General features: G+C 38.6%; 2 protein-coding genes across 5 annotated transcripts in view; one reads left to right on the top strand and one right to left on the bottom strand.

Annotated features, from left to right (window-relative positions):
- Nucleotides 1–16724, bottom strand: part of ARHGAP6 (Rho GTPase activating protein 6) — a 546996-nt gene that overhangs the window by 129399 nt on the left and 400873 nt on the right. The window lies entirely within an intron of this gene.
- Nucleotides 8537–15052, top strand: AMELX (amelogenin X-linked). Its single transcript, XM_040266479.1, has 5 exons — nucleotides 8537–8698; nucleotides 11146–11193; nucleotides 12536–12580; nucleotides 12858–13328; nucleotides 14900–15052. Exons 1-5 carry the CDS (start codon nucleotides 8645–8647, stop codon nucleotides 14903–14905), a joined length of 624 nt encoding a protein of 207 aa, XP_040122413.1. The 5' UTR covers nucleotides 8537–8644; the 3' UTR covers nucleotides 14906–15052.

The raw sequence follows: 16724 nt of genomic DNA, 5'->3' as shown, positions 1-16724 counted from the left end.
TGTTCAAAGGGCCATGAGCTAAAACAATAATCAGAATGGACACCAGAAATGACAACACAACCAGAACTGGGGACATTGCCTGCACTTAGGTTTCACCATTTATTTCTTGTTCCCTGTAGAATTAGCTGATCATATGAAAACAGTATTCTGACATTTTACACTTATGTCCTTGTGGGTAATTCCTTAAGAAATGAACATGAAAGGTATCCTACTGAATTGTAACAAAGTAAGAATTTTCTATCCAAGAACAATAGAAGAAATTCTGCATATCAAATACGTGAGAATGATCATTTCCAACCTCTTGGGTGGTGAACTGTTTCTTTTGCTGTGTCTCCTTGAGCAAGTAGTGAAATTGTCATAATATTGGAAATCATGTTTAGGAAGAGTCAATTGTATGCTCAAGACATTACCAGCTTCCTGTTACTGATGTTTCCCCATTTTCCAGGTAGTGAGGTAAGTATACAAGAGTCAAGAACACTGGCTCAGGTCAAGCATCATGGCTCAATGGCCCAACCATAACTCTAACCTATGCTGTCCTTTCCCAAAGACAAGTTCTCTCCACCATAGCATATTGCTTTTGTTTGGAGACTACCAATCTGAGTATGTGTACATTGAATTCCCTTAGGAAAGTGCAACTTACTTTGGTGTATTTTGCTCAATAAGCAGAAATAAAAATGCTTGTTCTTATGTTACTGTGTTACCTCTGTTAACACAGACATAACATTTTCACTCCTGACAGTTTCCAGTTAATTACAACCCAAACAACATACTATCCATCTGCATATAATTTCCCTTACTGAAAACTGCTCCACCAGATACTTAGGAAATGCTTACAGACCTGACAAATTACAAGCTGTATGAGTTCTGTGTGTGCTTATATTATTCAGATAGCTTTCACTAGTGATCTAAAAGGGACCCTATGGCTTTTAAAAAATCATTTCTTTCGTCTTTGATTTGTATGTTCAGCTTTTATTCCCCCTGAGAATGAATATTAAATAAACCTAGGGCCTGTGAAAGATCCAGGCCTATCACTCAGCACTCTCTCTGAACAGGGATGAGCAATATTATCCCCTAAACTTCTTGTATCTCTCCTGCATTTGTTCTGTTCACCAATTATTTAAAAGAAATAAAATGTTGGTTTCCCAAAAGCTTTCAGGAATAAGTCTCTTAGAAAACTACTGTTAACATTTTAGTGACTGTCTCCCCAACTGGAGAAAGGGAGAGAGGGACAAGGAGGGGAAGAGGAAAGACGAGGTGAAGGAGAATCATTTCAGAGCCAAAGGACTTTACAACTCTTTTTTCCTACCTTAACTATGTCACGAAGAGTCGGACACAACTGAACAACTTAACTGAACTGATATATCACAAGCATCTTTCTATGTCACCAAATACAGATGGATACCCTTTATATGTGCCACAGTGGATTTGAACCAGTCCCCCATTGGGAGGCATTTTCTTCTAGATGTTGTTTCATAAACACTTCTATCTACTTCATATTGTCTTTGGAAACAGCAGGCACTGCCTATAACTGAATCTTTCCCTGGTGATCCAGCGTGTGGGTATCCGTTCATGTCCAATCACTGCAGGGCCTCAGGCTGAAAGACTGAAGCGATCCCAGGGAAAATTAATATGCCCCTCCCCAGTCCAGCCAGAGAGCTCCTGGAAGACTCTAGGGGGCCACCTTTCCCACAGCCCCACGTCTTTTGTTGTCACTGTGCTCCTTCTCTGCCCTCATCCCTTTCTCCTCCACAAACACAGACATAGGCTGAGAGCGTGTTCACTTCTTGAAGGTGAAAAGGACCATCTGTTCCAACACCCTCTCCTAGCATTCTCCACCCCAATGCAGAGTGAATAATGCTTCCAGAAACTGTGAGCAGTTTGAGAATTGGGTCACTGACCTATTCATCTTTGTACTCCAGCGCCAATGACTGTGCTAGGCATATACGAGGTGCTCAGCAGTGGCTACTGAAGTTAGATCACAGTGTTGGCCTTTGAGGGATAAGAGTTTAGGGTCCTAGGACTATCTCCCTTTACTGCAGTGCTGTTGTATTTCATGCTGCTTCAGTAAAGTTTCTTTTTTTCATTTTAGGACTCTTGGGGCTTGCGAGCCAGTCACCACCTTTGATCACCACCTTGAATACCATCACCATGCACTTCTGTCTTCTTATATATGCCATTCTTCTTTCTAATTCTTTACCCCGTTACTGCTTTTCTGATGCTTTATTTTTTAATCCCAAGTCTACTCACTTATTAAATGTTGTTAGCCAGTAGAAGACTCCTGTTTTTCCCCATAGCTTCAAATGACCAGCCATAAAACAGTTGAGTCCAGGATATTCTGGAATATGTACTGATGGCTTGCAGTCACTAAAATATGTGAATATGGGTGAGAGAGGTTAGGTTTTTTTGCTATTATTCTTTTCAAATTACACCTTCGGCTGAAGCCTAGAAAGCTAATAATAATAATAACAAAACTTTATTATATCAAGCAAATTAACTCAGTTTCAAATAAGGAAAAAAATCAATTTTATCTATCATAGTATATTTGCTTGTAATATATTACACTTTAAACTAACAGGTCAGAGCCAAATATAATGAGGATGTTGTGATAACTGATTCTAAATCCTTTACAGCATCTCCCTTTTTAGGTCCTTATCAGAGGCTGTTTGCATGAAAGTCCATAGGAGCACTGACAGCAATACCAAGGTATCCATCTTAGTTGTTTAAAAGCTCATCTAAATTACTGCAAGATTTCTTTGTTTAGGAGACTCCACATAGATTAAGGACATTTGAAATATTTTCATTATATCATGGATAATTTCTCCACATTTTCATCAATTAATTGACACATTTATCTAGCACCTACTTTGTAAAAGAGATTTTTCTAGCTACCAAAGAGCTCCCAAGGAAGTATGACACAATACCTGAATTTAAAGGTTGCAAAGGGAAGTCAGTGTGTTTATTGGAATCAATGAGTGATGGTGTCCCTGGGTTCTGAAGAGGGTACAATTCCACTCCAGCAAGGCACCCAAACAAAACAACCAGCCTGGAGAATGATATTTTCTTTTAAGTAAATGTCTACGGAAGAAACACCTAAAATCTGACTTTAGTTCCAGCCACACAAGAAAACCCACTCCTGAAATTATTCTAGAATACTAGAGAGTTGTAGATCTGCTTTAAAAGAAGATTCAAGAAATAGGCTCCTACAGATGATAGGAAAGTCTTCTGAAACTCATAACACCTCACTTATCCAAATGTCACTTGCATATCTCGACCACTGCTGAAAACCAGGAAGTTGAGCAAAGGGGGAAAATGCAAAAACAAAACAAAATATCCTCCCAGCACTAAAAAACCAAGGCCACAATACTGACAGTTTTGAGCTTTTCTCATAAGTAAGCCTCCCAGGCCACCTCAGCTTAGAGCATCTCTTTACTTACAGTCCACACATATTCCTTACATGCTTGGCCATGTGATTTTCCAGCATACTGTAACTCAGAAGATTACAAGGGGAGAAGTTGCTAGCATAAGGAATGTGAGAACAGCAAAGTGTGATGGGTTGTAAGTCAAGAAAAAGAATAACTACGAAACAATGGCCAAAAGAACTTATTAAAAAACTATAAAGCACCACATGAAAACTTTCTGTATGCATGAAATTTGTTGTTGTTGAGTATCTAACTTTTTGTCTGAGGCCAGGCATTGCAGGAAGTGAAGACATTTAAGATATGCTTCCGCTCAGAGCTCAAGGGGTGCTTCGGCTCTTGACTTCTATGGCTTCTCTTTACTAAGAGTAGTTGATTGGGACAAAGTAAGGAGTGTGACGGCAGTGGGTTACATTCTAGTTGCCTGGGATTAACCCATGCTTGGCTCATCTCTTTTCATACTCTGGGAGTTGGTGATGGACAGGGAAGCCTGGCATACTGCAGTGCACGAGGTTGCAAAGAGTCAGACACGACTGAGCAACTGAACTGAACTGAACTGCCTCATCTCTGACCACTGGCAGGCAGGGATCATTTGTCTTGATTTGTGCCAAAATCCCAGTCTGAGGTCCTTCTACATGAATTGCATGTCCTGCAGCCCCTGCTTGATTCCACAAAAATCAGGAGGGAGTTAGAGCAGCTGTTTCTGGGCCAGAAGGTGTCTGAATGTAATGTTTTTGTAACCCTTTCTCTGATCTTCCTTGTTCCCATTAAACAAGAATGGGAATCTATAAGGGCATTTATTCACTAGTCATTTTGGAGAAAAGATTTTGGAAACAGGAATAAAATCATTCATGTATCAATATTTGTCCCCTAAGTAATACAAATGTTCCTAGGTTCATAAGTATTCCACATATATATTTGAAATGAATGCATAAGGGAATAAAGATACATTCTGGGGTCATTCTATCACAGATATTCCATAGATATTTCCATAGAGGAAAATATTTTATTTTGTGATGCATTTTTGAAATAGTGATCTAAAAAAAAAGAAAATATTTGATGTCAGAGAATAAAAAAAAACAATAACACAGATACTTTGGAAATGTTATAGCCTCTACCTAACAAAATAAGCCTAGTAAGTTCAGTCTAGTAAGTTCTGTTTTATAAAGTTAACTTATTCATAAATGAAACAACTGCTTATAGGAAAAATTTTTCAATTGAAAAACATTGAGTAACTGTTAAATTGCCTGTGGGACCTAAATTAGTGGAAGAGATTTCAAGCATAGAGATCCATATTTTAGTACCTTGTGACTTGGGATATTCAGTGGGGGGAAATAAATAGAAAGAACCATATTGTTTCTATTGTATTTACCATTATACTGAACAAGTGCCCATGGTGGATTGCCAATGACTCACTATTTGATGGACCAGAGAAATTAATGCCATAATAAAGAATCATTTTGCTGATCCTTGTGGCCAAATGTATGACTCTCATTGTTGAAAGGTGAGGCAAAATAATGAGACACATTTTATAAACCTACAAAACCACTATTGGTTCGCAAACGACTTGTCCTTAATCTTTTCAGGCACTTCAACATATGTAGTTAAATGAAATGAGGAGAAAGATTGCAAAAGCATATAATATGATCTACATTTTCCTTCCTCTCCCTCGTACTGTCCCTCCTACTCTCCCTTATCTCCTTGCCACACACCTCCCACCTCCTCTCCATCCAAGTAAGCTGATATCAATTCTCCATCCATTTTGCAACTTCCTTCAAAAGGAATCCTTCTTACCTTTGAAATATAATAAATACACTCATGAATAAATGTGAGCTATGGACATAATTGACTTTTAGAAGCATATTCTATGTTCCCTTTCAATCACATACTTGCCTCTTATAACTTTCCACTTTCTCTTTTGTAATTTCTCTCTATCTCTATGGTTGAAAGGTCTACCTTACCTTTCTTCACAATAGTTATTCATTTTCTACTAATTCATCCCCAAGGATTATCTTAGAATCTTATTTGCTAGCATTTTTAAACAGTAACTGTGTGCCAAGTGCTGGGGTGGAGGAAGGTGATAGCTTTCCCTTCCCCCCAGAGATGTCTCTCATTTAGTTTTTACACAAATTCTCTTGGTAGGCTCTAGAGTTGTCCTCATTTTGCTGATGAGAAAACTGAGGCTCAGATAGGCTACATATCTTCTCAAGTCCCTCAACCCTTGGTGAAGCTGGGTTCAGGACCCACAGGTAAGTCTAACCTCCAGTTCTTAATACTATATTGCTTTTCATGGATATTATCTCCTTGAATTTAATTCAGCCAATGTGGAGTGTCAATATAAAGATATATGTACATGAAGCAACTTTAGAAATATTACTTAAGTAGTCAAAAACATCCAGCTATACTGCTAGCAGTATCTGGGCATATAATGAGAATTTCCTTTATTGATTGAATAATGATAGACTCCTCATCAGCTACCTCTTATCAATAGGCACAAATTTTGTTTTTTTAAATATATTCATCTTTTTAAATATTCTTTTCCATTATGGTTTATCACAGAATATTGAATATAGTTACCTGTGCTATACAGTTGTTTGCTGTTTAGTTGCTAAGCCATGTCTGACTCTTTGCGACAGCTCACTCAGCTCCTCTATCCATGGGGTTCTCCTGGCAAGAATACTAGAGTGGGTTGCTATTTCCTTCTCCAATAAATTTTGCTTTTTTACTGATCACATTTTAGAACAAAATAAAAGTCCATATTCTTTACTAAGCTAGAAGAATTTTTTAAAAAAATAATGGCTAGACTGGAGGTCCTCTCAGAATAGGGCTTTGGTTGTTGTTCAGGCAAAGGAGAGGCTGCTGTGAACATGGGGATAAGATAACCAAAAGGACAGTTAGGAGTTTCTGAAAGGAAAAAAAAAAAAGAGTAAAACGGATTTGCTTATGAGAGAATGTGGGATTGGGCCAGAAGGATGTAGGTTAAGAAGGGCCATCATACTAAGAGAGGCTGAGCTGCTGTGTGGGGTGGGGGGGCCAGGGCAATGCTTCCTGTGATATACATTTGTTTGCAGGAATTAAAATGTGTTTTTAAGCGTGTGGTGTGGTATGTGGTATGTCCGTGGCCTTGTCCTTCAAATCATGAGTAACAGTTTGGTTACTGGGAGAACCTTGAGTTCATGGTGGCTTGGATGGCAGATGGGTTACAGAATGAGGCCAAGGAGAAGGGTCTTTATCCTCTCTTTCGGTGGACACCAGCATGGTGATAAACGTGATTCCTTTATCACCTTTATCACCATAAAGGTTGATAAAGTTTGGAGAAGGTGATAAAGGAATTTTCACAGGGAACAGAGAAAATATCTGCAATGGAAGTAGCAAAAAGAGCAGTGGTGATCCTGAAATTATAATTCCTTAGAGAACTGTTGGCAAGAGCTTTGGGATTTTACCAGAATGGAGATTTCAATCAATTTATCCTGATCTGAGGGCTGGGGAACCCTAAAGGACACATTGATTAGACTATAGAAACTCAACCATCTAACATTTTTTTGGTAAAGAACAATGTTATGTTCGTTAGAACCAGGGAACAATGACATGGCTGTTTCTTAATAGTAAATCTGAATATATCAGCATGTGCAGTCAACTCATTTGCTGACCTAAAAACAGACTGATGAAATTTTTTGCCTGTTAAACCTATTATTGCCTATAATGAAAGACTATATGCACTAATCACAACATACAGTCTTATATTTGATCACAGCTTCTAAAAGTCATGATGCAGGGATTTTTAGTTACACTCAACACATTTTTCCTTCAGAAACCTGATTGGCTGCTCTAGATGCTGTGAATGGTATAAAATGAGCTCTTAGTTGGAAGAAATCTAAAGAATCAAGCATCCCTGAGTTTCAGACAGAAACTTACTGAGTACGTGTGTTCAAAGGTATGTGGATTTTATTCATAATTTGGTATCCTTTCTATTGTACTTACTTCTTTTTCTGCATTTCATGTTCAAAAGATGCAAATGTGTTCTACATTTCTAAAAACTTATGTTGTCAATATTCAGTTGCCTCTTCAGCTGGACCATGATTAAATTAAACTGATTACTTAAATGAATTGTTACTTTCCCATGCAGCAAAATGTTTGTCTATATTTCTTTAAATTTTAGGTCCAGAATCTCAAAGCACTTTTCAGGGCCAAATTTCACAGCAAAATATTTAATTACTTATCAATTAAGGCAAAAGTAAATTTTCACAGGCTGTGATACATTACTTTGAAAAACATTTCATTTAATTCATCAAACAGAACCATCAACAAAATGGTTTTCCTCATTAATGCAAACTTCAAAAAAAACAGATTTAGGAGGTAAAAATGTCAGTGTACTTCTCATAGCCTGCATTATTACACTCGATACTCATTTCCGATGCAAATTTAAGGCTTTTCTTCTGAGAGTTCTCAAAGTTAGCCAGTAATTTGCACCACAAGGCAATGTATTTTAGGATGGCTTGTTTTGCTTCATGTTCCAAGGGTCTTATTTGTGGAATAATTACAGTGCAGTGTCAAACAAAAGGAAAATGTCATCATCTAAATATGGAATCTTTTCAATAAAAGCCATTTGACATTCAGAGAATAACAGGATATTAGCACCATCCTCTCCCCTCTCTTCAACCACATCTTTTGCTCCACACCTGGAGCTTAAGGATGTTACCTGAGGGTCTTAAGTTCTGTCAGTCAGAACACCTGAAATTAAATTCCATTCCTTCCTTATTCTATTTTCTCAGATGACTGATTTTCAACAGTAGCAGTGCTAAGGTGGATGGTACCAAAACCAACGTTTCTGCACCTCCTGGTTCTAAAAGTATCAAATAGTGTGCACCTTGATGATCTCAGTTTTAGAGTTAATTCTATTTTTAATCATTTTAATTATAACCTACATTTAGCTATATAGGTATAGGAAAATGGCCTGCAAATTCATGCCATTTATGTCCCTAAAGCTTGTTCAGCTCTCAACCTAAATGAAAAACATCTTTATTACCACTGTAATTCCAGAAATAATAAAAAGGGTTGAGAACTGGAATCATACACGAATGAAGTAATCTCACAAGAAGTGGTCCATCCTTTTTATTAGCAACAGACTAATATAGATTTTTATGTGGGTTTTATGAAGCATTAATTATGTCCTTCTTTGAGAAGAGAAGAAAAATGGGTGTTGACTTATATTTCAGGGCTATCAAGAAATGGGGACCTGGATTTTGTTTGCCTGCCTCCTGGGAGCAGCCTTCTCTATGCCTGTGAGTAAAACCCCTCCTTCAAAAGTAAATGTCCAGTTTCACAAACTTGGAAACAAAAGTCTGCCCCACAGTGGGTAAGCATTAGGATTTAAAACAGTACATGATCCGATTTCCTCAAATGTCTCTGTGCTTAAGAAACATTTTGAAGAGCTTGTTATAAAAAAAAATGGATTCCCAGATGCTTCTGTCAAAGATTGAGTACAGCTGGGGTGGGGCCCAGGACTCTGTATTTTAACAAGCACCCCAGGAGATTCTATTGGAACAATTAGCCTGTAAATATCATCACCCATCTCTAGATGGAGGAAACTTTTGGAAGGGACCCTTGAAAGGCCTCCAGAGAAAGTATTCAACCAGCCTTAGGCAAATATTACAAAAATGTCAGTTTTCTCTACAATTCAGCTTTTCACAAGTATCCAAATATTTTCCTGCTCCCCCATGTCCACTGCTGTTGACCTTCAGAGGGTAAGACTTTGTGTTAGGAATTCCTTTCTTGAACCATCTCCCTGTTCTAAGAGCCCTCATCCTTTTGGGTGTACCTGTTAAGTGGAGGACGTCCGTGTGGTTGTCTGGAATCCAATCTATGCTCAATACATATGGATACGTGTTATATTCAGATGTGCCAAGGGCTGGGAGGTCTGACCAATTCCCTCTAAATACAGGTACACAAGAGGTTAGATCACATGCAGGCAGAGCAGTATCCATCTGTTTTTCAGTGGCCTAAAGAGCAGTTGATACAACCAGAAGCCAGCAAAGCTTGAATATCTGCCTCCTCTCTTCCTCTCTCCCCCATAAGACCAAGATTCTGTGCTCTGCCTTCCTGAAATCCTGCATTGTGGCAATTCCCAGGTCCCTGAGGGGACCAGCGTTGCAAATTCAGTCCCTTTTCCCATCTTCAATTTAACACCCCTATTCTCTGAGGGCTTCTATCAAGAATATAGAGGAAAGGCAGTTAACTAAAAGGAAAACAATTCACACTCAGATGAGAGGAATAAACCCTCTTATGAAATTTGAGCATTTTAAAAGAACAGAGCCTTAATCAGCTCACAGTCTGAGGGGGATGGTCTGAAAGGTCCTCCTCTCCCCCTTCCCCCCATCCCTCAGGGCCAACCAGAATTCCACAATGCAGGCATCAATCACTTGGCCTCCACTTTTGACAAGACAGACAGTCTTGGTTTCGATAATTATTCAGGTTGTTTTTTATTTTGAGCTTCAAAAGTTTTCTACCATAGAAACATTGACAGAATCATACAAAGATGACAGAATAATAAAAAGAATCAGCCAAAACTTCATAAATCAACTCTCATTTCCCATGTGATTTATACTGTTTCCACTGTACCACACCCATCTTGTTTTCACATGCATTGATTCACACGTAGTTGTTTCTTTCGTTGCTGCTCATGTGTTATTTACTTAGCATGCCAATTATGAGTAATATCTTTTACTTAACCACATAGCCACCTCCTGATCTATAAGGCAATGTTCGTGAGACAATTCTCTTCTTGCTGGCATTCTGTAATTGTGGAAGAAACACATACCCTTCTTCCCAACTTGGGGTGAGTTTTGAGACAAGGAATATTGCCTGCCATATCAGTAAACAAAGAGTGGCACAGTCATCAGTGATTGCAGCCCCTTCAGGGTGAGCTGGTGAGCCCTAGGGGACCTCGGGGAGGAAGGAATACCTGCCATCTAGAAGCCATCAGATTGCAGTCACTCCCAAAGGTGAGCCCTGAGGAAGCTTTCAGGAAGGGCGAACACAGGATGCTGGCCCCAGATAGCTGAGCTGCAGACCAAAGGAATGATTTCAGTGAGCCCAGACTCCTCCCCCTGCCTGTATACAGAGAAAGCACTACAGATATCTGGTTTTCTTTCATTAACAATACTCTTTTGACATTCAGTCTACCTGCCCTTTGTTACAAAATTCTTATATATCCTGGCTCCCCACCATCGCCTCCTCGGAGCAGTTCTCTCTGGGTAACTTGAGATGTTGCCTCCTGGTCTTGAAGTCCTAAAAATTCCCGCTGAATAAACTATAACTCTCAACTTTTAGGTTGTGAATATTTTTTCAGTAGACAGCTTCATCAAGAAATAAAATGATGGGTGGGCTAGAGTAAGACTGATTGACAACATGGACGGAGAGGTGTCTGAAGATCAGGGGAGGATAAATGTGTGCTGGTTTCTGTTCCTAGGACATCTAGTTGTTCTGGACCTCTTTAAAATAAGAGGGCTCCTTTTCTACACAGGGCACATGTTCAAACTAAAAGTAGACCTCAAATATATTCTGCACTATATAGATTTTTTAAAAGTAGCTGCAGTCTCTCTTAATGTGAAAATTGCATATTGACTTAATCTCTTTCCCTCTCTCTCTCTCTCCCCTTCTTTCTCTCCCCCTCCCTTTTCTCTTCCTCTTTATCATTCTTTTTCTTCTCCTTTCCCCCTTCCTATAAAAGCTACCACCTCATCCTGGGCACCCTGGTTATATCAACTTCAGCTATGAGGTAATTTTTCTCTTTACTAATTTTGACCATTGTTTGAGTTAACAATGCCCTGGGCTCTGTAAAGAATAGTGTGTTGATTCTTCATTCGAGATGTTCCTCAGTCCCACTTTTTCAGTTCTCACTACCAGCTTCCTGGTTTAAGCCCTGGTGGGTCATCCCAAGCCTTCATTGCCCCAGAACCCTCCTACCTGGCCTCTCTGACTCAGTTTCTCCTCCTTATATGGCTATAAAGTTTATCTCCCATGAACTACCACTCAGGGGGACTGCACGGTAGGGCAGAAATGAACTCTGGCTGAACAGCTTTGTTCTATCCCAGCCTGTAAAACATGGGGAATCAGGTAAGATGTTATTTAAGATCCTTTCCAGCTGGAAAACTCCCGATTCTAAGATATTCACACTCTGTGTATCTCCCTCATTTGTCCTTACTGAAATATTAGTGACCAAGTGGTCTGTGAGAGCAATGGAAAGCATGAGATTTCTGGAAATTGGGTTTGAGGCTCTCCTCACCCCCATACTTACCATGAGACACTAGGTCAATCATTTTCTCTCTCTAGAACTTTGGTTTCCTCATCTGGAGAAGGGAAATAATGATAATACCCTGCCTTCAAAATATTGTTTGGGGAGCAAAATAGTTAAGCAATATCAAAGGTGCTTTGTTAAGTATGACTTGAGCAAAGTTAATAATTGTTTACTGTTGATATCAAATACTGTACTACTATCTGAAGGAGTCACTGGACCTGGGGTGAAACAAATACAGACTGCTTAGAAAGAAGGAAAAATCTTACTTCCTTCATAGGTTCAAATGACAATTCATGTGTTTGTTTACTCATACAAACTGAGAAAAAGTGTTAATAAAATTTTGAGGCAAGATTTTCTGTTATATCTTAAAAGGATGACATATGTGACCTGAAAACCTGTGCTTCTAGTATGAGGGACAGTGTTTCTGCCTCTTTTATTTTTTTCATTGTTACATCACATCAAAAGAGGATATAATTAAAATTATATCACATTAATTTTCTGTTTTTTCTCTTGTAAAGAAGAGCAGGAGCTGAGGAATTAAACAGACTTACAGTTTTTATAATCTCAGTCAAGCATGACCTTGTCTGTAAAAGTGAAAGTGATGATACTTGCCTCAAAGTATCTAAGAAAACATGAAAAATGTGTGTGATGGCTGTAAGGTGGAACCTCACACATAGGAAGCACCTAACAAATGTCTACCTTATTCTTTCTTCCTCAGAACTCCTATTTTCAGGGTATCAGTATTGACGAGACTGCATTAGTGAGTCTATATTTCATGCAACTAAATTAAAACAAATGTATTCTAATCTCTTTTTCTCTTAAGGTGCTCACCCCTCTGAAGTGGTACCAGAGCATGATAAGACACCCGGTATGTAGATTTGTTTGGTTCTTTATTCCCTTAAAATATTAAGCATGCATTTCAATTCCCTTTTTAAGTGAGGCAACATACCTATGCCACATATAGACACTAATGGGAACTCTAGTTGGTAAGCGGTCAAATCTGTATACACAGTTAGAAATTCTTGCACAGGAAAAGAAAATTGAGTAAATATTAATATTGCCATAATGACAAAGAAAACATTGCTGCTTCTCCAGTTGGAAGTCAATGGAGCTGATGGTAAACCTGACTCTTTGTTTCTCACCAGTACCCTTCCTATGGTTACGAACCCATGGGTGGATGGCTGCACCACCAAATCATTCCCGTGGTGTCCCAGCAGACTCCCCAGAATCACGCCCTGCAGCCTCATCACCACATCCCCATGGTGCCAGCTCAGCAGCCCGTGGTCCCCCAGCAACCAATGATGCCAGTTCCTGGCCAACACTCCATGACTCCAACCCAACACCACCAGCCAAACCTCCCTCTGCCCGCCCAGCAGCCCTTCCAGCCCCAGTCCATCCAGCCGCAGCCTCACCAGCCCCTACAGCCCCTGCAGCCCATGCAGCCCTTGCAGCCCTTGCAGCCCCTGCAGCCCCAGACACCCGTGCACCCCGTCCAGCCCTTGCCGCCACAGCCACCTCTGCCTCCGATATTCCCCATGCAGCCTCTGCCCCCCATGCTTCCTGACCTGCCTCTGGAAGCTTGGCCAGCAACAGACAAGACCAAGCGGGAGGAAGTGGTGAGTATACCTTGAAGTCACTACAACACTTATGAAAATGGTCAAGCGAAAATGGCCCCCTCCAGAGATTGAAAATCTCTCATAGTTCAAGGCCTACAGTTTCAGTAGCTACAGCTACAGCTCAGTGATTCGATTCGGTTAGTCCAAGTGTGTGCTGTAAGTTTATATTATAAATGAGTTCATCTATATGGCTTAGAATTAACACAATAGCTTTTATGGTGGGTTTAAACTCTATCGTTACTTTGAATTCCTACCAGAATATCTATTATTGAAACCTGTTAATTTTACAGACAGTACTATAAGGGAACATTAGTTCTTTTTATCTTTCAAAGGTTTGACCAGCAAGAATAGGCTAGAATTGAACTGGAGATTTCTTTTTAAAGGGTAATTTTTGCCAATGAGGGGATGCAGATATTTGAACAGGTAGGTGGGAGGTCTCTTTAAAAACCTAAAGGAAAATTACTTGTTTAAAGTGGTTTTTAATCTAACTTGGAGGAAGCTAAAGAAGACAGATTGCTAGATTCCTTTTCAGTGCTGGGATTCTGTAGATTAAGCTTTTAGCAGTAAGTCTTCACAGTAAAGGACAAAATATCCTTTCATTACAGAAAGCTCTTTCCCACTCTTCCAAGTGAGTGGGAAATAGTCAATAAGCGAGACTTATCCATATATATAAACCCTCACTTTTGTGTATAAGAGATTATGTAATTCTTCTGTATGTAAGTCTTCAAATGTAATTCCAAGCTATAAATGTTATTAATGATTTTCTACTGAGAAAGTGAGGGGGTGGGGTAGAAATGACCTGGATGGGGAGCCGGGATACCTGGGTTCCAGTTATAACTCTGCACCCAAAAAGGAGATGCTGTTTAACAAGTCACTTCAACTATATGGGTATTTTCCCTTTAAAATGAGAGGAAGTAACTAAATCAGATAACTTTCAAGCCTTTGTCTAAGAACAAATACCATAGTTTTCCAATAAAAATTATATGTTATATAAGGCTTCAAAATTATGGGCATATTTGTGGAAAATATGGAGCACATTTGAAAAATGATTGTATCCCAAATAATCTGGTGCCTACAGTTGATTATTCTAGTCTAAGGTACAGGTTACCTCTTTGTATAGAAAATGTGTTTATCTCAAAAAAGTGCATTTATCTCTTTATTAATAATTAATGTAATGAACTTTATAAACCTTGCCAGAGCGATTCAAGGAAAGGTGATTTTGGGTAGGTAGTTTGAAATCTTTAAAATTCCCATCTAAAATTAGAGTTGTCTTAAGAAAATAAAGTGATGAGTTCAGAAATGACCATGCAGAAAGCACTCAACAAAAGACAGCAATTGTTATTTTATTATTCAATAATTGTTTTAAGTATTCTGAAGGCAGGGGCCTCCATCCTGACACCTCATATCTAATGACTATGAGACAACAAAGAAAGTTTGAAAATTACAGAGTTCAACTTCAACGGCTATAATATTGTTTTGGCAAAATTGAACCCATATTTGTTACTATAAATGGTACTCACTAAGAATATTTGTAAATTGTTTTACTTGCTTCTTTTGCAATTTTTTTCCAGGATTAAAAGATCAGAAAATGAGAAGAGACCTGAAGTAAATACTTCAGTTGCTTTCAGAAAGACACAAGAACACAAAGATTTTTTCCTACCACCACCTTACTTAGTAAATTCTGTAACTAAAAATAAGCAAACAATAAAAAGTTTAAAAAATCATTCCTGATTTTGTGTTGAATTAAACTTAACATTTCATGTAACTGGAAAGAAGATATTATAACTGGATCTTCTTGAATAAGATAAGAACTGCTCATTTACACCTACAAATTGACCATTCTGCAGGCAAATGAGGGACTATATTTCTTTTTAGAGACAATTTAAATTACACCATCTCAAAACTTTTAAAAAATAGAAGTTTATATAGTAGTTGTAATAGTTGGTAGTGTGAAAAATTATGAAGAAGTATATAGTCACTGAGCCAGAACAAAATGTTGTTGTTCAGTCGCTCAGACATGTCCAGCTCTTTGTGACCCCATGGATGGTAGCCCACCAGACTTCTCTATTCGTGAGATTTCCCAGGCAGGAATGCTAGAGTGGGATGCCATTTCCTCCTCCAGGGAATCTTCCCAACCCAGGGATCGAATCTGCATCTCCTGCACTGGCAAGAGAATTCTTTACCACTGAAACACCTGGGAAGCCAGAACCAAATGAGGGGAAGTTTATATGAAGAATTCTTTACATTAAAAAGATAAGCTTTTCTGAAATGTTTATATTACAAAACAAATGAAAACTTGGAGCACTGGCTTTATACTTCACACCACATTAGTAACCAAAATCTGGTCTTTTGATCTCATTCTACTGAAAGCTATTTTTTTAATGAAATTATGTGATACATAAAATAATGTACTGAATTTTAGATCTTTGAGGTATTTTCCTAAGAAAACTTATATTAAATGGAGCTTCAAATAGGGAATCACAGTGGTTTTATATACAAGTCATTTCTTTCACTTCATAATCTTTAAGATGATAAATTCTACTGTATAGTCTTCAAAATGTTAACAGATGCATAAAATGGACTCAATACAGCTTTACTTTCCCACTTATATTTATATTTGAATTCTTTTTTCGTCCTACACCCAAACAGAATTGTAAACAGTTTTTTTAGTGTTTATATTACACAGTACCCACAGTAACTTTATTCCAATACCTTTAATGATTAAGGCCCCTTAATCATTTTCTGGAATGAATAAACATTACTGGGAGGGTGTCAATATTCAAGCAAATAACCTGATTTTAAAGAATTTAGAATAAATAAAAAATTCAGAAAGAAAGCTTTTAATCAACTGACATAGGCCAATTCTAATCAATTTAGTATGTATTTATTAATCACCCTCTAGGGTAAGGCACTATTCCATGTCCTGATAAAAATGGTAAGTCCCCATCCTTAAGGAATCTAGAATCTACCAAAGGGCTAAAATAAGCTCACAAATAATGATAAGAGAAAGCCTAATAGTGTTAAGACCATGGCAGAAGTGTAGTCAAAACGCCTTGGCAAATATGAAAGAAAGTGCTAGTCGCTCAGTCATGTCCAACTCTTTGCGACCCCATGGACTGTAGCCCACCAGACTCCTCTGTCCATGGGATTCTCCAGGCAAGAACACTGGAGTGGGTTGCCATTTCTCTCTACAGGGGATCTTCCTGACCCAGGCAGACATCATTAGCCATGTGGCCAATAGTTTTCCTCACCACTCGGTCCTTGTTGGCAGTGCTGGAATTAATCCCAGCATCAGGCTTTCCACAAATTCAGGAGGGAGGAGCCCCCTCCCCTGTCCCACAGAACAAATGCTCACTCCTCCAATTACGGCATCAATTACTATAAAATACCATATCC

The sequence above is a fragment of the Oryx dammah genome, unplaced genomic scaffold (assembly GCF_014754425.2).
Source record: "Oryx dammah isolate SB20612 unplaced genomic scaffold, SCBI_Odam_1.1 HiC_scaffold_23, whole genome shotgun sequence".
Classification (NCBI taxonomy): domain Eukaryota; kingdom Metazoa; phylum Chordata; class Mammalia; order Artiodactyla; family Bovidae; genus Oryx; species Oryx dammah.
The sequence above is the reverse complement of the archived record's forward strand: the minus strand, read 5'-3'. Positions and strand labels throughout refer to the sequence as shown.

Coding starts and splice junctions, on each gene's coding strand:
- AMELX (XM_040266479.1), top strand. CDS start 8,645: ATGGGGACCTGGATTTTGTTTGCCTGCCTCCTGGGAGCAGCCTTCTCT. Junction 8,699..11,145: donor GAGCAGCCTTCTCTATGCCT/GTGAGTAAAACC, acceptor TTCCTATAAAAG/CTACCACCTCATCCTGGGCA. Junction 12,581..12,857: donor AGAGCATGATAAGACACCCG/GTATGTAGATTT, acceptor GTTTCTCACCAG/TACCCTTCCTATGGTTACGA.